The sequence below is a fragment of the Anser anser genome (genome assembly GCF_964211835.1).
Source record: "Anser anser genome assembly, chromosome: 1".
In the NCBI taxonomy this organism is placed as follows: domain Eukaryota; kingdom Metazoa; phylum Chordata; class Aves; order Anseriformes; family Anatidae; genus Anser; species Anser anser.
In genome coordinates, this window is record NC_139720.1 from 123,212,007 (window position 1) to 123,234,718 (window position 22,712).

General features: G+C 35.8%; 1 protein-coding gene across 28 annotated transcripts in view; it reads left to right on the forward strand.

Annotated features, from left to right (window-relative positions):
- Positions 1 to 22,712, forward strand: part of DMD (dystrophin) — a 1,241,706-nt gene that overhangs the window by 1,029,707 nt on the left and 189,287 nt on the right. For 27 of the 28 annotated variants that reach the window (XM_083850706.1, XM_083850697.1, XM_083850709.1 and 24 more), the window contains 2 exons: positions 11,214 to 11,386; positions 14,814 to 14,970. In XM_083850706.1, coding sequence (XP_083706832.1) covers positions 11,214 to 11,386; positions 14,814 to 14,970 — 330 coding nt within the window. Of the gene's footprint in view, positions 1 to 10,717; positions 10,870 to 11,213; positions 11,387 to 14,813; positions 14,971 to 22,712 lie in introns of those variants that run through there. The other variant, XM_083850714.1, reaches the window with a different exon arrangement.

Consider the following 22,712-nt stretch of genomic DNA (forward strand, 5'->3'; position numbering starts at 1 on the left):
TCATATTTAGCACCTTGTCAAGACTAATGAGGGCAACATGTTAAAAGAAAAGAAAAAAAAAAAACCTTCTGGATATAGGTTTGTGCCAAAAGAGTATCTTTGTGAGGTGATTGGTAGCTGTGGTGTTCTAATTCTGTGATTAATAAAGTATTTGAAAAGTGATCTTGACCAAAGAGCTATAAAAGCAATTCTGGGGTATAAACTTGGCCATGGATGGCATACTTTGGAGTGACAGCAGGAGAAGATGGCCTATTTGATCTCTACAGGAAATTAAGAGCATATGACAATCCTACAGTATTTAAGATCTGCCTAGTATATTGACTTTCTGGCAAGAGAGTACTCTAACATCTGAGAACATGCCTAAACCCCGAGTTCTTTTTTAAGTTTGAAGAAAGAGGGATACTAAGGTGGAAGTTTGTTATTTGAATTCCCTATAAATTTGTTACTTGGATTCTATTACAGTATGCTGATCAAACCCACCTCAGTTCTTCCTTCAGTACTAACGCTATACATGAATTGTAAAAGTATGTATTTCACTTTTCTTTTTTTTTCTTTTTTTTTTTCTGTTTGTGATGTAGAAAACTAAATAATGTAGCAGCTATTTTCACCTTATTTCTGTAATAGTATCTATATTTGTCTCTCTAGCTGTGATCTTTCTGTTGTTACTGTTAGAAGTCTTCATTTTGGGCAAAATTCAGATAGGCTTTCACTTTTCCTCCATCAAAATACAAACAAGCCTTGAAAAGCATTAATAATGGTTTTAGGTGGTTGTCTCTATGTGCAGATCTTGGAGCTGATTATTCCTATGTAGATCAAAACAAAAACAGTTACATGATTTCACCAATACAGCCTCTAAATGAAAACTGTTTCGTTTTTAGTATGATAATGAAATTTTAAATGCGCCTTTTTTTTTTTTAATTTATTTAACCAGAATTGCAGAGAAGGTAGAGGGAACGAGTGTATTGTTTTTCAGTTGGTGACTATGAGAGTCAGTGAGTCAAATTAATTTTTTTTTTACTGTCAAACTGAAAATCATGAACAGAAGCTGATTTTCTCTCCAAAATAGCATTTCTCTGAAAATAAATAAATAAGTAAATAAGATTAAAAAAAGAAGTCTATCTGCATGTCAAAATTTACTGGTGAACTACTTATATTTTAATAATATTTGTCATTTTAACCAGGACTGTGTGTATTGTAGCAGTGAATGCATCTTGCTAGGAAATCCTAGAAAACACCAAGTAATTGCTTTCAAAATGTAAATCTTATTCAGGAGATCCCTTGATACATGCATCCTGTTCAACTTTGCTTTTGATTTTTGGATGCGACAAAATGTGATTTGACTTTGCCATAGAGACACCAATCAATATGATAGTTGAAGTTGTTGTTTTGTTTAAAAAAAAAAATCTTTTTTCAGCTTCTGAACTTCTGCTAGTTATTTACTTATTTTGAGGCAGTCAATATACATTATATCATATGAAGCATTTTATAGTAGAGCGTACTTCTGGATATATCTGCCTGTGGTTCTGGATGTTCTGAGAGAACTGAAAGCACTAGGAATTCTTTGAGCTGAAGACTGATAAGTCTGAAACTTTTCCTCTTATGTCAAATTCCTCACAAATGCAGTACTCCAATACAATAGCATGATGAATGCTTAAACATCTTGGTTCGTAGGTACTAACAACAAATGATTAGACCAGAGGTAATACTGTGCATTTTAATTTTAAAATCATAGTGCTGGTTTAAAAGTGAAAGTCCTGGTGTTGTGATCAGTGTGTTGCCATGAGCAGGGAGCTGAGGATTTGGGGTTGGAGGGTAAGAAGGAAAAGCCCACTGGGGAAGGCTGGAGCACCATGTCCACCCAAGACCTACAGTGGGCTGCAGGTGACTGCAGCTCCTTTTTGCACCCACCCTGGTCCAGATGCCAATGGCTTTTGGCACCACATCAACCCTTTTGACAATGTCTCCTTAGGGCTACCTGAGCTTCTGTAGCTCTTCCAATCATTGCATTTAGCAGGGGGGTCCATTCCCACAGAGAGGTGCCATAATCTTACAGATAGTAGCTTTGGCCCATTGGCTCCTCACCAAATGTCTGAACCTTCAGTACCCCTCCTACTTTGCAGGGTTGCTGTTGTATCAGGCGTGTCATCAGGAGGATAAACCTAACGTGTCTCACGGCAGTCTAAACCCAGCTCATGTTCATTGTTAGTGGGTGAACTGCCCAGCACTCAGTGACTTCTGTTCTGTGGTGACAGGAAAATCTGACATCCAAGGACTGAAATAACTTTGCTAACACTTGACTGCCTCAAGGCATTTTCTCTGTGGTAACTTTTGACATCTCTTGCTTAAAACCTAGACGGTCAGAAGACCTGAGGCCATGCTAGCATGGTCTGTATTCCCACTGAAAATTGAGATTAAGTGTACTTTTGCCCTTCTGCTCCCCAGGTTTTTGTCTTCCCTGAGCTTGCCTCAGGACACCTCATATTGGGAGGATTTGACACAAGTAAATGCAGAGTACTGGAGCTTTCTCAGCATCCCCCCCCCCCCCCCCCCCATCCTCCTTAACCTGGCCTTGATTAAGAACAGTTAACTGCAGCAGGTCTTGCACCTCAGAAGAGAGTAACACCTGAAATAGTGTACATTCCTAATTGAAATCTCATTATCTTTGGAACAATGCTAACTTTTAAAGGAACCCTAAAACTGTTAAATTTTGTTGTTCTGAACCAGTTTTCACAATGCATAATGTATGAGGCCTCTAGTTTTTGCTTTGTGTTCTGTGTTGTTCTCTTTACAGTTTTAATAACAATTTATGTTGTTTCAATTAATAGAACATCATGCTATAGAAATCATAATTTTTCTTCAGGCATCAAAATGTTACCAACAAAAAAGTGAAATGTCAGAATTTATTTTAAAAAGAAGAAAGATTGCAAAAAGTATTTGTGACAAAAGGAATTAGGATGATGTGTAGAACAAAACTATTTGTGACAAAAGGAATTAGGATGATGTGTAGAACAAAACTATCATTTTAAAAGGGTTTGGAAGAGGATTTTTTATGTCTGTGTATTAGAGGAGGGGTGAAAGTATATCTGGAATTCTGCAGGTGGTAACATGAAATGTCAATGTACGCATTGGTGCATTGAAATCTTCGACACTTTTCTGTGAAGCATAGACAGTTTGTACATACAAGTAATTCTTCTTCTAGGAATGGTTATATGTAATTAGCAAATCTCAGGTATATTTCACTACAGGTTTGTGACAGAGAAGTAAACCTTTTTCTTTTTTCTTTCCTAAGATGTTTTTCTCCAGGCTTTGAGACAGTTGTGCAGTTCAGCCTTTCTGGCTGCTTGTTGTAAGAGAAAATCAGTATTAATTGGAAGCACTGAGATGTCAGTGGAACTAATAGAGGTAGATGCTCTCCAAATTATCCAGCAGGACTTTCAGACCTTGCCTGAATAACTGAGTGGAAGTAAATGTTCCTGCAGAGGATGCTGCTGCCTTTGTGCTGCTACTGTTTCATCTCTGGCAAATGGAGAGAGGGCAAAATTAGACATGCTGAAAGTAGCAACATAATTATTTTGCTGCAAAAAAAAATTGCCGAAAGATTGACAGGGTGAGTGTGCTGACAGAATGTGCAGGTGTAATGGAATCAGACATTCACTGAAGTGCTAGGGTCAGGACCAGCATATTTGTTGGGAGTAGACTACCTTATGAAATCTGCAAAACTGTGTTAGTTTGTAATGGGCCTAATGGTTTTTACTTTTCAGAAAATTGTGTGTATGAGTACATACAAGTACATGCATATTTATGCCATTTCCCTCCTATTCACCCAAACCTCGAATATGATTTGCAAAGTCAGATATCTAATCCCATACTTAGACATCTCAGTAGAGGTGGCTGATTTTCTGGCATGCAGAACTCTTGCAACTCCCACTTTAAAATATGTGCTTTGTTTGCCTTGCTGCATTCGTTTACCTGTAGGTCATTAAGTATACAATCTGGTAGTAAAATATAGTTACATCATACAGTAAAAGTGTTTCCTTTTTGTGGTGACTAGGAATTTTTCTCCCTTGGTGTAATCTCAAGCTAAAATGAAATTTCTTTCTGATTAGGATTTCCCTTGTAGATGTAAGGACAAACAAACAGTAAAAAATAACATCTTCCATTAAAGTTACGATTACCGGAATAGTTCATACTTGTCTAATCTAATGGCAAAGGCTGCATCAAATCCTGGGTGAAACTAACTCTGTAAATATAGATAGCTTTGTGTGTTTAAAGATTAATTATTTTATGTATTTATTTGTATTTCATTAAATGTAAATGAAAGTAGTCATTCAGTTTTCTTTCAGTCTTTCAGAAATGCACTAAGAAATCCATAAACTCCCCCCAACTACATGGAAATACTACTATGTAATGAAATGTATTTAATTATTTTTGAATACAAATTAATTGCTATAGGTTTCATTAAAAAAAAAAAAAAGTTAGATTATTTCATTATGAAAAGGGAGAAATGTAGGGTCTTGTGCTATATTTGAAAAGCCAGTCCTGTGGAAGAGGATCTGCACAATTAAAACATACGCATGTTCACATGATTGTGTTGTTGCTCTTAAAGCTACTACTCCATAGCTGAGGTAGCTCACTGTTAATGAAATTAAGAAGCCCACACCAAGCTCACGCTGTCTTTAAGACAGTAGCTATATCCTAGAATGTTCCATTTAATCTGTTTCAATCACCTGAATATAACCTAAATTGAAAGTTGTTTGTGCCTGATCATAAGGATTATTTATTTATTTATTTATGAAGACAAGGCCAAATTTGCTAAAGAAAGCTTTTTAATCTTATTTTAGGTGAAAGTTTTCAAATGTGAATTTTGTTCCTTTCTTACATTTTTGATACACAGAATTTAAAACCATAACAGTGATAGCTGCAACTTACACAGATTATTTTCTGTGGGGTGAAGTTATCCTTTTAGCTTCCACTTATCAACATTTGCCTCTCTGTTTGAGGACTAACTCTTACCCTTTGTTATCTTGAAAATTGTGTTGGGAACCTAGAATTGCCTTAATGATATTCATAAGCTTATCTTCCCAATAGAGAAAGACCTTTTTATCTTTCTTTTTAATCAAGTCATTAGCATGAAACTCAGAGATGTAATCATACCAGACTGGAATTGGGGTCATGCCATAGGCTAGCTCAATAGGAGGCTTCATGGCATGATGATGTATAGCCATTTCACAACAATGCTTTTAACTCAATAAGTCTGCCCTTTAATTACATTTTAAATCTAATTTGAGAAGTTTTTATCATTATGTAAATTGCTCAGTAAACGCTCCCATTCTAAGACCCAATAAAAGTTCTGCTTATGGTCTGGGAAAGTGAATGGTTTAAAAGCTCAATGGAGAGATTAAGAGCTTTTTTCCCAATTCATTCATTGTAAAAGGTCTTGGCTGTGTTAGTTCAGGTGGTTTATGTAGTAGCAAAAAATTATGTTTATCGCTGTTAGATTCTCACTGTTAGATTGTTCAGGAACTATATAGTTCCCAAATTCTTACCTGAATTAGTTGTATTTTGATCTACAGCTCCAAAAGAAAGAAAGAAAGAAAGAAGAAAAAAAAAAAAAAAAAGGATAACTGGGTCTGAGAACAACGATTACATTTAAAAGCAGTTACTCCAGTTGGACCAGTAGTGTCTTGCAAAGCAGAAGAAATATTTCAGAATTATGTTCCAGCATTAATCTAAAAGACAGTGTTTCCAACCTACAAGAAGTGACTTTTTTTTTTTTTTTCTCCCTGTTCAAATACTTTGAAGGTAACGACTAGCTCACAAGGAAAGACAATCATAAAGAATGGTGCAAACTGACTTACTCTTGCTAGGAACAAAGGAAATAGATCAAGTGCATCTTGCACTGAGTTCTAGCTCTTGCGTTTAAAAATGCATTGGACTTCCTGTGCTGTAGCCATTAATTCAACATCACCAGAACTACATAACCCTCAAAACTATTCCTTTCCCTAGCAGACAAAAGAATAATCCCTGATCCTGACAAAGGTGCCATATGCATGGATCTTTGCACCTCCAAAAGTTCCTAGAGTCTGTAAGGGTATTGAAAAAAAAGATGTCAAACTCTCTGAACCCTTGCACCAACTTTAGTGTTTTAGGCAAAAATGAAGATTTCCAGCAGCTTAGACATGTAGCTAAATAAAAGCAAGTAGGATGCATAAGCTGGCATCTCATCACTAAGGTACCTAAGCTGTGCTGCACAGGCTTGCAAAATAGACATTCCCTCCGGTTCCTATGCTTCATGTGTATTTATGTAAGCTTATGTAAATATGCCACTATTTTATGCTATTTTAAAATTATTTTTTTCCCAGAAATTTTTCTGAGAAAATATAAATTATTCTGACAGTATGAAGAAGATGATTAATTTGGCTAACTACACAGCTGGAGTAGAATTATATAGGTCTAGGATTTTTTTTCAGTAATTTTTTGGTAGCTTTTCTAACCATTTCGGTATTAGTATTGTAGAACCTTAGTACCATGCAGTATAGTATTTTTGAGTAATGTATAGCCACTCAGGTCTGAATTGCTGATGCTTTGAGTACACGTAGGTAACTATACAGACTGACTTTGGTTTTTTAATTATTGATAGTAAAGACGAATTTTCTTCCTCTATGCTGATTTCCTTTAATCAGATGGTACTGTCTTTAATTTTCTGAGCCTTCTTACTCAATTAACCCCATTTATTTTATTAGTAACTTTATGGTAACTAGAAAATGTAAAATGCTTCATTAGAAATGAAAAGCACAATTCCAAGGACAGAGCTGAGTTTGTACAGGAGGATTTAAGTGCTTTAATTTCTTTAAATTATTACGTAATTAATTTTGTTTCTACCTTTTGTAAAAGATAAATGTTTTGTCAGCTGCGCTACATTAATTTCCATGTCTTAGTCTGACTCATGTATAGTCCAACTAACGTAACTAATTATTTTTTTTCTGGGACTTAATTTTACTTTCAGCCTACCAATTCCTCTCTGATTTATTGCCAAAATAATGGCAGATTTGCCATGTGTCATGTCCTCCATATGTCATTCCCATGTATTGCATATGGGATATGAAGGATTTTTACAGTAGTTTGTTAATTATTTCTGATAAAATAACCCATCTTTTTGAATTCTTAAAGGATTATATCTGCTATGTGGTATTATCATAGGGATTATCATTCTTAGTCCTGAGTTGCTGAGTATCTGATGGTTTTACGGTTTCAAGTGTTGTTCAATAATGAGGAAGAATATAGAAATTAAGGTGGTCATTGTGCTATTTATGAAGTCTTCTAACCTTTGATATAAAATTGGATTCTGTATAGGCTGAACAGAATTACTGAGAAGCATAAATACTATACAGACTTATTCTATATAGTATAATAAAGAGAATGCACATTTTTAAATGTGTAGAAACCTATAACAGCTATTCAACCAGGTTTCTGTGAGCAAGTCTTACAATACACTTTATCATCTAACTATCATTTGCCTTAATAAAGGAGGATTTCACTATGGAATTCTTAGGCAAATCTGTCATGATAGGGAGGCAATTCTTTATAAGTAGTTCACTCTTAGTCACCTTTAAAAAAAAAAAGTGGGAAAGTTGAAAATTAACTTAGGCTAATAATCATTACTCATCAATGAGTTACCATAGCCAATGTTTTGTTTTTGTATTTGTTGTTGTTGTTATTTGTATTTTATTTTTCTACCTTCTTCAAGAGAATGTATTTCCACACAACACCAGTAATAACCACTACAACAAAAAAGCAGTGTACAGAGACAGCTTAAGTCCAACAGTAACTTAGCAAAATTATACCAGGATTGATTTTCATCCTTTGCAATTCCTATGTGTGCTTGAACACAATGGAAAAGATGAAAGGCAATAAATAGTCTATATTTAGTCTATATTCGATGCTTCTTGGTATGATGTGTAATGACTTTTGCAAATAGCAATTTATAAGTTGAAGTACATCCTCCTGTTTTATTCTTGTCAAGAAAAAGAGTCTAGTTCATATTGATCTTTCACTTCTATTTTTGAAACATGGAAATTATTTATTTCAGAAAACAAATAAAAGATTTATAGATCTTTTTCATACATGCACTCTGCTTCTCTTGGGACAAGGAGTCACAAAGAAAGGATCTGAAATACACCAACCAAAATGGAGTGAATACCTCTGTTGTTGTCTTGTTTCTTTATGTTACCTGCATAGATGGAGTGAACTGTTTTTAGGATTATTAGAAGATGTGTAGTTTACACAGATAATTTGGACTAAGGTCCTGAATACTAGCTTCTGATAAGAGTACTTCAGTTTTCATGTTTGTTACCCATTTAACTAACTGTCCGGTTTGACTGTGGTACTCTGTAGCATTCTGAAATAAAAAAGATAGGCTTAATTTTATTATCAGAAATATCTATGTGTGGGGAGAAAAGCACAGAATGTCAAGACTATAAGAGAGTTTTTCTAAAGGCAAGAAAAGTGTGTAAGTGCATTTATTTTTACTTTTCTGTTATAAAGTACTTTGAGTGTGATAAAATACCAAGAGGGCCCTGATTTGACAAGTTCCTACTGTGAATAGTTATTTGATGTACATATTTCATGTTCTCGCTGAGGAAGAGGAAGCTATTTTCATCACCACCCTACAAACTAAGAATTTTTTGCAACAGGTAAAAATATGATAATTCTTTCATACAGCAATAGATTTATCTATTTTGAAATGTGGAAGGACCTCAGAAGTATATAGACATTAAAAGTGATTTTATTTTATTATTTTTTTTACTATGAACTTTCTCCTTTCTTATATTATTTTGGCTATTTACTTCAGTTTTATGGTACATAACCTCAGGACTGACTTAAAATCTCTAAATACATACACGAAGAGAATGAATTTAGTAATAAAGTATTCTTCAGTCAAGCAAACATAAATAAAATATAGCTGCTGGAAACTGAAGCTATCAACATTCAGACTTGAAATAAAGTACAAATTTTCAAGTGATGGTATTCATACCTGGAATATCATACACGTTTATGTACCTTAATAATAGCATTTTTAAAAATCAGAATAGGTTGCTTCTCTGAAATATATGTTTAAATTCAAAAAGGAATAATTCTGGAAAATTCTGTTTGTTTTTATAATCTACGACTCTGGCATAGAACTTTTATATATTTGTTGAGGATAGGAATGTGTATGCGTTTATATAAATTTATACATTTATTTTATGCAACTCTCCACTGTCTTTCTATAAAGTCCCTAACATCTTTAAATACCTCCTGACTGACAAAAATATGTTTTTCTGCCTATTTTGAAGAACCATACGGATTCTTTGTCTTTTCTGTTGAGGGCCAAGTCTTGCTTTCCCCCAGTTTATAGCTATGTTAAAAGCATTCTTTCTCTCTTCCTCTGAAAGATAGAATGAATTCTTCTATTTTAAAATAGGTAGGTGCAACTTTACATCAGGTCCTAAAAGATTTTTAATTCTTACTCTCTCAAAATTCCTAGCCTGTGTGTCAGGTCAGGTGATGAAATTCCCATTCTTAGATTAGAACTGCAATTGCCACATTTAGTGCCTGCGCTAAGAAAATGGCTTCATTCCTGTGAGTATTTAACATCAATCAATAAATACAGTATTTATAATACAATTGCGTTCTGCTGAATTACTTCTGGTGTATTCCGAAGTCATTCCTATTATACTGCTAGGGTGAACATAGATAAGTATTTGGATAAGAACTCCTATACTGTACCACAGGCATTCATAGCCCTCCTTGAAATTGCTCCAAATACAGTGCTAATCGTTGCTGTACATGAAATGGGTATCCAGCAAAGTACAACAAATGGCACTTGGAATAGCAGTAGCTGAACAAGGACAACCTACTTATGATTCAGTGTCGCTAACACTGCACTTAAAAAATCCAACCAAACCATTTCAATTAGGAACACACCAAGTAGGCAAGTTGTGTGCTTCCTTCCTTCAAAGTCATTTTTATAAAGCAAGCTAGAACAAGTTTCCATTGGGGACCATCTGTGATGTTCAGTTAGCTCTGGGTCTTGCCCGCAAATGCCATCAGCCATTTCCCCTTTCGCGTTTCATCCCCAGCACTCCCATTTCAGGCAGCAAGAAACCACAACCAGAACTCTCAGTGCCCAAGCATCCCATGAGAAAATGAAGAGCTTTATTCACTCAGTTGGTGCACTTAGTTTGAAAGCAGAAACGATTTTGTGCAAATGTGGCTATGTATAAACTACGTGTGCGCTTGTGTATGTGTGTTTAAATTTATTATTATTTTCTCTCAGTTTAAAGAGCTTGTTTCAGCTGCTGCTCTCTGCGGGTGAATCTGTGACCTCGCGGGGCTGCAGCGTGCAGCGTCTTGGAGCAGGGCAGCCCGTGCACAAAGGCTCCATTCAGCGCGTGGGCAGGCAGGAATGCTGGTACCAGGCAGCTCTCGAAGGAATGTTCTCTTGGCAGAAGCAGCCTTGCTAAAAATGAGGGGGAAAAATGTATTTAAAATGGAGAGCTGGCCTGCAGTTACAAAGTGATAAGAAGAGCTGGCTGTTCAACATAAGCTGTTGGTTGCATATTCTGGGTCTTTGCTATTCTCAGGCCCTCCTACAGCCATGGCCCTGACCAGTGTTTTGGTACAGCACAAAGTAGCTGTTTATTGCTATTGACTGTTGAGGCCTGTGATCTGAAATGCGTTCTGTCAACAGAATGTAAGGGAACTTGTCATTTTAAAGCTCTGCTGCTGCAGACGCGCAGATTTCTTGGAATTGCCATGCAGCAGGAGCGGTGCTGCAGTCCCCAGCTCAAGCTGAAAATGTTGCACAGGAAGACCTATCACGTGAAGGTCAGATTTACCTGAAATCCCAGGGGGGTTGTTTATTTGTTTGTTTGTTTTCCTCGTCAGCACAGTAAATATATCTTGTCCTTAATTTGTTGCTGCTCAAAAGCTAGACTTCAACTTTCTAAATTTGTTCAGTAGGCTCCATATGGAAATACAGTCCTTATTCAATGGATTCATGCAAAAACGAAAGGTGATTGTGTGTATAGTACACAATATTGCCATGAAGGGAGTAACTGAAATCTGTGCTAACTCTGTGTTGGACTCTGGATTTTTCCACTCTTTCGAGAAGTGAAAGCTTCTATAATTATGTAAGAAATCACACATTTTGTTTTCTATTACTTCCATAGGATTTACAGGCAGAAATCGATAGTCATACTGACATCTTCCACAACCTGGATGAAAATGGGCAGAAAATACTAAGATCCCTGGAAGGCTCTGAGGATGCCGTCCTGTTGCAGAGACGTCTGGATAACATGAACTTCAGATGGAGCGAGCTTAGGAAGAAATCTCTAAACATTAGGTAGGACATGAATGTAAGCGAAAGTCTACAGCTGGTGTGTAAGACATTCCATCTGCCTTCTACCAGTAAAAGAGTTTGAACTTGTTACTGATAGCACTATTTCTATCCATTTTGAAATGAATAATGCTATTTTGAATGCTGGCTTAACTTTGTAAGAATTATCAGAGGGTTTTTTTGGTGTGAAAATGATAGTAGGGGATTAGGATTTGAGACATATGATGAGGTTTTGTAATTACAAAAGGAAAGATTAGCATGTTTAAAAAGTAAGTGTACCCCCTCTAAATGTAGAGTTCTTAGAGTTGGATGTGACTTATCATTGAGTCATGAAAGAAAATGATTAGACAACCTATATTTATGATAAGCTTTATTTCTGAGGCTGCCATTTCCAGTGCAGAACTAAGAATAGCCTTGCAAATGAGAAGACGTTATTTACGATTTTGGCTTCTATCTGGGAAATGGACGGAATTATCAAATAAAATCCAGGGGTAAAAGGAAATCCATATGTAGTGTTGTAAAAGGAAAAACTTCTCCCTGCAAGAAAAAAAATATAATAAATGGTAATATTACAAATCATGAAGTAGACATATAGGCTTCAGTGGGATGAAAATTTCAAAAGAAACTATCAAGAAAACTTCTCTTCAGAAATAACGTCTTTCACAATAGACAGCCTGGCTCCATTGCATTCAGTCTCGGGCATTTTTTTCATTTGCTCACTTGCTGTGTGTTGGTGGTAGTTCAGAGGCAAAAGAGGCAGAAAAAGGCAGAAGTGTTTTTCAAAGTAATGTATGAAATATTAGCTCTTTTCAGCTCAGGCCCTGAGGGAGGTCAGTCTGTGTAATGACAAAAGCCATCTTCATAACATCAATCATTAAAAATAAATGAAGGGTGTCAGGTTGAAAATATATTAGTAGCTAAAGAAGGAGACACGTTCCTCCTTTTGTTTCTGAGGAGCAAAGGAAGGATATAATACTTCAAGGTCTCTCTGAGATTTATTTCTTAAGATAAATGTTACCCATGAATTTGACAAAATACAGTGATATTTGAGAAAAAAAAAAAAAAACAAAGTTGGCCAAATATCGGTAATTAAATATTAAACCTGTCCTTCAGTATTTGTGGTTCAATATATTGCTGCCATTGATCATGAGACGTAGTAACCCTAGTTATATCGCAGTGACTTCTTGCATTAAACATTCAAAGAAACAGAACTCTTTTCTAAAACACTTGCTTTCAATAAAAGGCCCAACATACTGACTAGGATAAGAATCAATTTGCAACCCCTAAGACATTCAAGTTAAATGTTGCTGGCCACCAGATTGAATGAACAGGCTATTCTCAATTTTGTGCTTGGTGCTATTTCTTTTCATCACACAGTATGGAACAGATTTCATCATGACTAGTAATATTTACTCAAAAGAGGTGTAAGAGCAGAAATATGAAATGTTCCCCAGACATCAGTCACATGACTCTCCTTATTTAGTGAAAGTTTTAGACTGCTGAAACAGAAAAAACATCCTGTCCCTTAGCTTGAGTGGGTGTTCTTTTCTCAGTCTGGTGCATTTCAGCTAGGTAAAATGTATGGTAGATGTCAAGAGAAGCCAAGTTCATTTCCATTATTACCTTGCTTTCATTATGGCAAGTCAGCACAGTCTATCCTAATGCTTTCCTTGCTTTGAAGAACTCGATTTTAAACTTATTTCCTGTTATCTGTTTTGTCTGCACGTGCATGAATACATTTATAAATATATGAGTGTGTGTGTATAATGTGTACTAGCATGCACATGTACAAATATATATTCACAAAACTGAAGGAAGGTCAGAACACGATGGATTTGGGAGGGCCATTCACTGCACTAGGAAAGGTCAGAGCACAGCAGCAGTGATTGAACCTCTTCGGACCACTCTTGTGTTTTCTCCCTGCAAAGCCAGACCTGAGGAAGCAGGGAAAAAGAGAAGACCCTCATGTTCACCTCCAGTTGCTGCCCTTGTCTGGAGGAGGTGGAAGCTTACATTTGCTGAGATCTACTTGGGAGACAGATGACTTGACTCAGAAACTTTGTCCCTTGACTGTGTCCCCTCCAAAAGCCCTGTGATGCTTGCTCTTGCAACTCTCCTGCAACTCCCCTGCAACTCTCCATAAAATGGCCCTGCTTCTCTCCCAGCTTGCTGCTTTCAGAGGCATCTTGGGACTTCCCTGGCCCTGGACACCCGCAGGTCTGGCCTCCCCCAGCGTACCTTCTGTGAGGCAGTTCTAACCCTTACCTTCAGGAATTCCTCATTTCCATATCCAAACTAAGTAATAAAGACTGCAAAGCATTAAGTCCAGTTTTGTCACATTTTATTATAGCCCATTCTATATGATGTGAGGAGTAGAATTTTCAGTCAGAAAACGTGGTTTTATTTGCAACCACTGAAAATTAAGAGAAATGTTATATGAACAAAGTTGGAAGTTAAACAAATGAGATGAGACAAAGAAAATCTATTTTTATTTGATAGTGTATTTTATTGTTTTACTGCTATATAATAGTGCTATTCATTTGAAATTCTAAGAGGAATTCTTAAATTGTCTGGGAATGAATTGGGAATTTCTTCCTGATCAGCAACTGAACAATAGCAGCATATTCGTAAGTCTAGAAAGACAGGCTTTTATTGTGATTATCTATGATATAAACAAAACTGAAGATTTGATCAATCAAAGATTTATCATGTATTTTCTCTCCACAGAAAGTAGTTGCTGAAAATTACTGTTAAAAATGCAACATTTACACATGTGCAGAGGAAATATTTAGAAGGTCACCTTCTGGTGGAGAGCTTGCTTGCATAAAGTAGTAGTATCTAAAATTTGCCAGTAATTTGATTAGTTTCATTTACACCTCTTTTCATGTGGCACAGATATTTGTGCAGCATAAGATGTTCCTTTAACAATTTCCTTGTTACTTTTCTGGGAAGTATTTGTTCTCTTATCTTAAAGGTGAGCAGCCACATGAATCTTGTGTGAGGTTGAATGGTTTGTGTAATGGTTTGGAGAAATACTTACTCTTCTCTGAATTGAAAAGTACTCTCTACATTTTGGTAGAGAGTACCAATCAATTGGTAGAGAGCCCTATATCTCTAGTCTACTAGCAATCCTAAGTGATGAGTAAATTATTCTCATACTAGTCCTGCATAATATTTGTGAACATTTAGTGAGACTGACAATTCAACACAACTATCAATGTGTTGACATTTCAGGCCAGGACTGTGGAACCAAATTTAAATCAATGTTGCCAGACTCTGGTTCAAAGCTACTGAAACTTTTTTTAAAAGTTTTGTTTTAAAAGTCATCAAATTAATGAAACACTAGGATCTTTATCAGTAAATGTTTGCACAATTTGTTTTTTTTTATTTTCACTTAGCCTGAATGTATCTGATACTTAACGCATGCTTTCAGATCCCATTTGGAAGCCAGTACAGACCAGTGGAAGCGTTTACATCTCTCCCTTCAGGAACTTCTGGCATGGCTGCAATTGAAGGAGGATGAATTAAAACAGCAAGCACCCATTGGTGGAGATCTTCCCACTGTGCAGAAACAGAATGATGTTCACAGGGTATGATTTTTTTCAAATGATTGTTTTGTTGCTTTTTGTTTTGCAGCTTAGAGTTTGGTGAAACAGTGTGTGTTGGAAAAAGATACCTTTTAAGATATATGCTAGAGACAATGAAAACTGAACTTTTACATGAAAATACTAGCTGCAATTTTCAAACACAGCTTAAAAAATTAGTCTGTTGGAGAAGGGAGTATTTACTATCTGTCCATGATAGCTCTATGAAAATGCTGTTGCTTTTCAAAAAAGTTAAGCATACCAGTTGCTTAGCTTTTTCGAAAAGCAGCACAGCATTTTCACAGAGCTATCACAGACAGATAATTTTAATGACTAGAGCAAATATTATTTGAAGATTAAATAAGTAGTTCTGATTTTTTTTTTTTTTTTTTTTAGGATCAGGCATTTAAATCTTATGAGTTCTTTTCAAAACCCCATTTTTCTGTTGTTTTTGTGGGCATATTTATGAAAACAGTAGCTAATATCTGTTGTAATGCACAGCTGTGTGCATCAGGAAACTATTCTGGTTACTGATTGCTTCTGTCCCTGCTTCATACTAATTTCATCAGGGAATTCTTATGGAAAGGCAGTAGCAGAGCATCACATGGAGACTGGTCCATACTAAGCTTTGTGGTAGAAAGAAACGTAAATGCAACTCTTGTATGGGATTTTTTTTGAATAACTGTTCATACAAAGTTTGAATTGATATTTTTGTTTATTTATTTTAGGAAAGGTATGCTTTAATTATGTACTCCTAAGCTGAATCAAGCTTACACCTGTCTCAGGCTAACCTGATGTCTGTTTTCAAGTAAAAAAAATGTAGTTTGCTATGCCATTCCCAGACAGCTTGATACTATGAGAAAAGCATATTACAGACCTAGTGATCATCATCACAAAATGTTGTGCTGCATATATGTAATACTGTTTCACAATACCATTTGTGAAACTTGTCAAAAAGAACTGTTACTGAAGTTCCTAGATCTCTGTTTTTATTACTGCATGGAGAAATCTAAAAATGGTTCTATAAAATGAAATTGGATCTGGAATACCTGTGTTTTCCTCATTCATCAGATAGCTGTACTATAGATATATCTCTAAATGATTGTTCTACCTCATCCCAAAGAGTACAGTTGAGAGCAAACACTGAGAAGATCAAGTTTAGAAAGAGAACATGACATATCTTTATGCTTTAAGTTATCGGGAGAGCAGAGTTTGTGAAAAGTCCCAAAATCTTGTATAAAACTAGGCTTGGCCTTTGTCATAGGCAAATAGGCTTTTGCCCACAGTAGCAGACTGATGGGGAGTAGTGGCAACATGGTCCATTTTCTAGGTCTGTCTCCTAGAGAGTTGATCTGTAGGATAGAATCATAGAATCCCTCAGGTTGGAAAAGACCTCTAGTCAAGTCCAACTGTTAACCTAGTACTTTCAAGTCTACCACTAAACCATATCCCTAAGCACCACATCTACATGTCTTTTGAATACCTTCAGGGATGGTGACTCAACAGCTTTCTTGGGCAGCCTGTTCCATTTCCTCACAATCCTTTCAGTGAAGAACTTTTTCCTAATATCCAACATAAACCTCTCCTGGTGCAACTTGAGGCGATTTCCTCTTGCCCTATCACTTGGTGCTTGGAAGAAGAGACCAACTCTCACCCTGCTACAATCTTGAGGTAGTTGTAGACAGTGATAAGGTCTCCCCCGAGCCTCCTTTTCTCTAGGGTTTAAAAAAAAAAAAAAATTTCCCTCAACTGCTCCTTGTAAGACTTGTTCTCTAGACCCTTCACCAGCCTTGTTGCCCTTCTTTGGACACTCTCTGGCACCTCAGTGTCCTTCTTGGGGCCCAAAATTGAACACGGTATTTGAGGTATGGCCTCACCAGAGCCAAGTACAGAGGACAATCTCTTCTCTAGTCCTGCTGGCTATGCTATTTCTGATACAAGCCAGAAGGCTGTTGGCCTTCTTGGCCACCTGAGCACACCGCTTACTTATATACAGCCAGCCATCAACCAATACCCCCAGATCCCTTTCTGCCAGGCAGCTTTCCAAAGACTCTTCCCCCAGCCTGTAACACTGCTTGGGGTTGTCATGCCCCAAGTGCACAACCTGCCACTTTGCTTTGTTGAACCTCATACAGTTGGCCTCAGCCCATCGGTCCAGTTTATCCAGCTCCCTCTGCAGAGCCCTCCTACCCTCGAACAGATCAACACGTCTAACTTAGTGTCATCTGCAAACTTACTGGGGGTGTACTTAACCCCTTGCTCCAGATCATTGATAAAGATGCTAAAGAGAAGGGATGTGTATTTTTCATACAATAAACTTTTCTTGGGACTTCAAACATTATCATGGAAACAGTGAGGCTAAAACATCTGTGACTTTTAAGGAGCATCACCCTGCTTTTAATTTTCCCTCTCTGAAAGTTCAGATACATGAAAGGCCTGAAGTCTGATCTAGTCAGCTGGCTGTAGCAGCTTCCATAAAGTAGTTTTAAAATCATAAAGACTATCCAGGCCACTGGGATGCAATAAACAAAATAGATGTTGTTTTTACTCTATATTAACTCAATCCCTTTATCCAAAGATCATGTTTGAGCTAAAGCAAGAATTTTTGTAGAATTGTCACGACAAAACTTTTGTCATCTGATTCATATTTGAGTATTTGAAAACATTACCTTTCCTCCTAGAGCAAAGAAATAAATTTTTCAGCTAGAGAAGTTACTTCTCATAAAATTTTAATGTTGTATGTTATTCTGTAAGCTATTCAAAAGGTTCCCAGAATTCATCATAAAGGTGGCAAGACTTCAGTGATGGACTAAGTGACTGTCACTCGCAAATCAACCGAAGTGCTTAAAACTTTCAGGGACAAGAAGTGTTACATAAAAGTAAGGTACTATAAATAGGTGCAAAGTGACTTTACAAAATAGGTCTTCTCAATTCTCATTTTTGATTATCTTCTCTCCCACATGCAGATACATACAGACACAAATCTTTGGTCATCATGTCTCAGTCATTTCTTCGTATCAAAGCTAGAACATTTTAGTTCCTTTTAGAAATAACATTTCTTTCCTTTTCCCATGCTGTAGCACTTCTGTAGTTTAATGTGAGGCCTTTCTAGCTGTAGGTGCTCTGATACCCTGTGGGAAAAAAAGAACAAAATATAATCCTTGAAATTAGGTCACCCTGTCTACTCTTCAAAGATCTCTTACAGAGAAGGAGGGAAAAACAATCACTGCAGAACTCTTCTGACTTCAGATCGTCTTTGACAAAATCTGTGTTTGCAGCTTGGGGTTTTTCTACTCTTTTTTTTTTTCTTTTCCTAAACTTTATGGACTTTCTGTTACTCTAAAAGTTTTTCTTTAGAGAAGCAGACATACAAAGAGTCTTTCTGAGTGAACAGCTTAGTCCATTTCTGAACATCAAAAAAATGCTTTTAAGAAGGTTTACGCCTCAAATGTAAAAGTCTCCAGCATAAAACTGGAGCACAGTTCTGGTGAAAAGCTGTGTTTTCAACAGTTTTGGGTCCCTGATTAAAACAAACAAACAAGAACAACAACAAAAAAAAAAACCACCCCCCAAAACAAAACAAACAAACAAAAAAAAACACCTTAGCTCTCAGTGTGAAAGAAGAGAGTAGTTAAATTTTGAACTTGATTACATGAATCTGTTGATTGCTCATGTTGTTCTCAATGTAAACAAACTAAGTCTCTACCTGTTTCAATCCAAACTTCCAGCTTTGGTCTTTCTATGTCAATACAAAGTCTTTCTTTCTGTGAAGAATTGTTTTTGCCAGTTAAAACCAGAAGACAACCCAGGTAATTTCTTCATTGGAAAGAAGAAAAAAGCCTCAGCAGGGAAACATGTATTAGAAGCTGGTGTGTTTTTTTTTTGTTGTTTTTTTTGTTGTTGTTGTTCCTTAAGGAATGTAACTTAAAATAAAAAATAAAAATAAATAACTTATATTTAACCTCTCTATCTTTTAGAAGACTATCTGGAATACCTCAGATATTCATAGCAGAAATAAAAAGAAGTTTGTTATCATTTGAATGCTCCCAGTTGCCAAGATTGGTTTTAAAAATTCTAAGAGTAGGATTCAGATGAAAATTTCAAGTGCTTGAATCTATGCCAGATGAGAGCTTGAACTCTACTGAGGAAAAAAAGATATACACGCAGTCAGATTCATTGTTCCATAATAAATGTGAGATGCTTTTTAGAGAAGGCACTTTGGAATTTATCCTCAATACGCCCACATAAGTGCAATTTGTTTGAACTAATATATATGTGGATCATTTTGTTGATTTTTGGCATCTGAAGAAAAATGTGTCTATGCCAAAGTCCTAGAATGTGCAAGTTTGGTTGTGTTTTTTGTTTTCATTTTTAAAATCAGTGATCTGAAATACTCCTGTTCATCAAACTATCATTTCTTTATCCTGCAGTTTTCTTTGCTTTATTATGAGTCATGATAGTGTTTTAATGAAATCATGTTAATAACTGTGTACATGTCACTATTAATCTCAGTTTCCTGGACTGTAATTTAGACATTGCACAGGTAGTCTGTTTTTTCTGTCATTCTTTTAAGAGTTGCCACATCTTCTGTGTGGAGATTGTATTACCGGCATAAATAGCATTTATGAATACAGTAGTTAATTATTAACAAGTCCCTGGAAACCCTTTCACATGGAATCTATAGCAAATGTGCCTGAGGAATATAATTTGTGCTTCGATACATGAACCTGTTCTCGTGGCACAGTTGATATCTGCATTTTAAATTTGAAGACCGAACACATTTTTAAAAGGCATTCTGATTGGGAAGCATCTTGAATTCATTTAACTGTACTCTTTCTCCTTAAAATTCATTAAAAGCAAAAGCATCTGCTTTTCTAATCATAGAGATTAATGCCAGTTTTATTAATATAACTCTGTTTTCCCATTCTATTTTCATCTTTCAATTTAAACAATCTGTGTTTCTCCAGCCGAAGAGATTTCTGGACATCCATGAGAAGGTAGTGGAGGTCTGAGATAAGCTGATCAATATATGCATTATTAAAGTGGTAGACAGAATGCCATTACTGCTGTAGTGCTGATGACAAATAGAGATGTTTAAATAAAGTAGTTTACTTGTTTTTTTGGCAGGTCATACATTATGTATGTTCGATTTCCTCTATAGTCACCACAAAGTGTGGAAGAGGGTCAGGAATTCAATGAAATTAGCCTGATATAATTAGCTGTAAATTAGACATTCATTTAGGCTAATTCTGTTATCAATGATGGTCTGTTTATTATAGAGATGTATTTGTCAGAGATTTAGATAGATTAGTTTTTTTTCCAAAAGAAGAAAAAATGTAATTTATTGCTAATTATGATTTTTAGTGGTAGTGTGTATGTATTTTACAACAAAAATTTAATCAGAAAAGCTGGCTTCATACAGTAAGAATGTTTTGTGGAATGGGATAGTATGAAGTGAAAATTCATCATTTTTAATTCTGTTCTGTGCTATTGCTTCAGTCTCATATTTTTTCATTCTATCCTTTTTTAATTTCTTATACTGAAATACATTTTAACACACTTGGTAGAAGTTTTCAGATCAAAGCTAGGGAAGGCAATGAGAATAATAAGTAGATCTTAGCATCACACCGTGCTGTTCTAAAACTGGATTTATGGACTATAATCCCATTCCCTAGATCCAACATCCAGATTGGAAAAAATGGAAAACATTTAACACATTGGCTCACTCTTTTCCTTTAGTAAAAGAGACTCTTTCTGTTTGTGCAAAAATTTGTGGAGTCAGAAAGTTACCATTAGTATTTTTCTATCATTTTGGGAAGATAGATGTGATGGTTCCTGATCACAGACCTTATGGGATGCAGTATGCATATCTGATTATGTTGTCCTTATTCTGTTGCACATGAGATGATGGAGGAATGTGGCTATAACCTTCTTTTGGAAATGTCACCATGTGTATTTGGTTGATATGGTCTTTATGCAAAAGCAGTACAGGCTGAAAGAAGATACTTTGTCCTTCTCGTCATTTGTACATGTAAATAGCTAGGTCTGACCTGACTGCAGCAGCAGCACTCCATACAGCAGTACTTCTCATTCCCAAATATGTAGCTTAAAGGCATTTCTGACTTTTATAGATCCTATGAGTTGTTGCAGCTCTGTGTTCCCTTACTAGAATATCTACATCTCCTTCCTGCTCTGTGGGGCGGAAACAGACCTTTCTGTATGTGCCTTCTGTTTGATTGGTTTTGGACATAAACATCTCTGAAAAATAATACATAAAGCATATTGTATATTTTAGCTGGCATAAAACTGTAATGTTGAAAACAAACAAACAAACAAACAAAAACAGTATGACTATGGACGTCACTTTCAACATCACCTGATGAGAGCAATGCACACAGTGCACAGGGGAACATTTTAAGCTATGCTACCTACTGGCTTGCTTGAACTGCAGACCTGCCACACTCTAGTGGGACTGAAGGCTTTATTTAATGTGAGATGAGCACAAAGGCTAGTGAAAACAATTGTCTTTCCTTGTTTGGAGGCTTGGAAAGGGCTTATTATACTTTCTCTTTCCATTGCACTTTGTGTAAGAGTCAAGTACGTATTACAGAAAATTCTAAATCTAAAAATATCTTAAGCTAAGCAGTTTTAACCCTGGAGCAACCTCAATGAGTTTATATGCAGAGCAATGTCCAATGGTATCTTTCTTGTTAATATACAGTACTCTTCTTTATTTGTGAAAATAAAGTGTTTATTCTTATGGGTCAACATCATCGTTTAAAATATTTATCACAGCTATTCAGGAGACAATAGGCTCCTTTATGATAAGCAGATGTTCTGTGAAAGGTTCCTACTTCCACTGATGTCCGTGACACAAAATTGACATTTCTGACTGCATTGTTTCCTTCAGGAAAGCACACTGCTAAATGACTTTCATGATTCACAATTATGAAACTTATGATCAGTTCTTGACCACTTCATAAAAATTTTATTTAGTATTTATAGTAGAATAATGTAGTCATATGCTTATGTTCCTGAAATGTATTAAGAATATTTTACCTGTGACTGCTCACATTATAAACTGCAGGTGTGATTCGCATTATTAGTTCTGTTAGGTATTTCAATATAATTCAGAATGTAATGAACTTTTTAATATTGAATTTTTAATTTTCATTAGTGTTCACAGTAACCCAAATTTTGTTTAATATTTAATTTAATTGACTTTGTGAATTTATTATGGAGGAAGCCTATATAGTTCCAGTGTTATAAAAATAATTTTCTAGTCCCTGGAGTAAAATACCATTTTTCCTCTTGTAGCATATAGCTCTCCTTTTTGCAGTATTACGTTGTGTGATACAATACACTATATCTTTCTGCATGTTTTACCTTTCTGCCAGTCAAAAACAGTATGCATTCTATACTGTTTTATAAAGAGAAAAAAAAATGAAATAAAATATTTAGGTAATACAACATCCTATATGGCATGCAAAAGACCTCGTACAACATGCAACCCACAGTCCAGCTGTCGTATGCATTTTAGTGCGGCAAACATTCTGGATTCAGACTAATAGAATCATAATTTCTCTTACAGGGAAAAAAAGGAAAAAAAAAGTGTGTACTGAAATAGTTCCATATCACTATTGGTGTGAGACAGTACAAAACTGTCTTCACCTGCCAACACACATTTTAAATAATACTGAGATGTTTATCTTCAGCCTGCTGAGACTTCAAATACCAACCTTGACAAT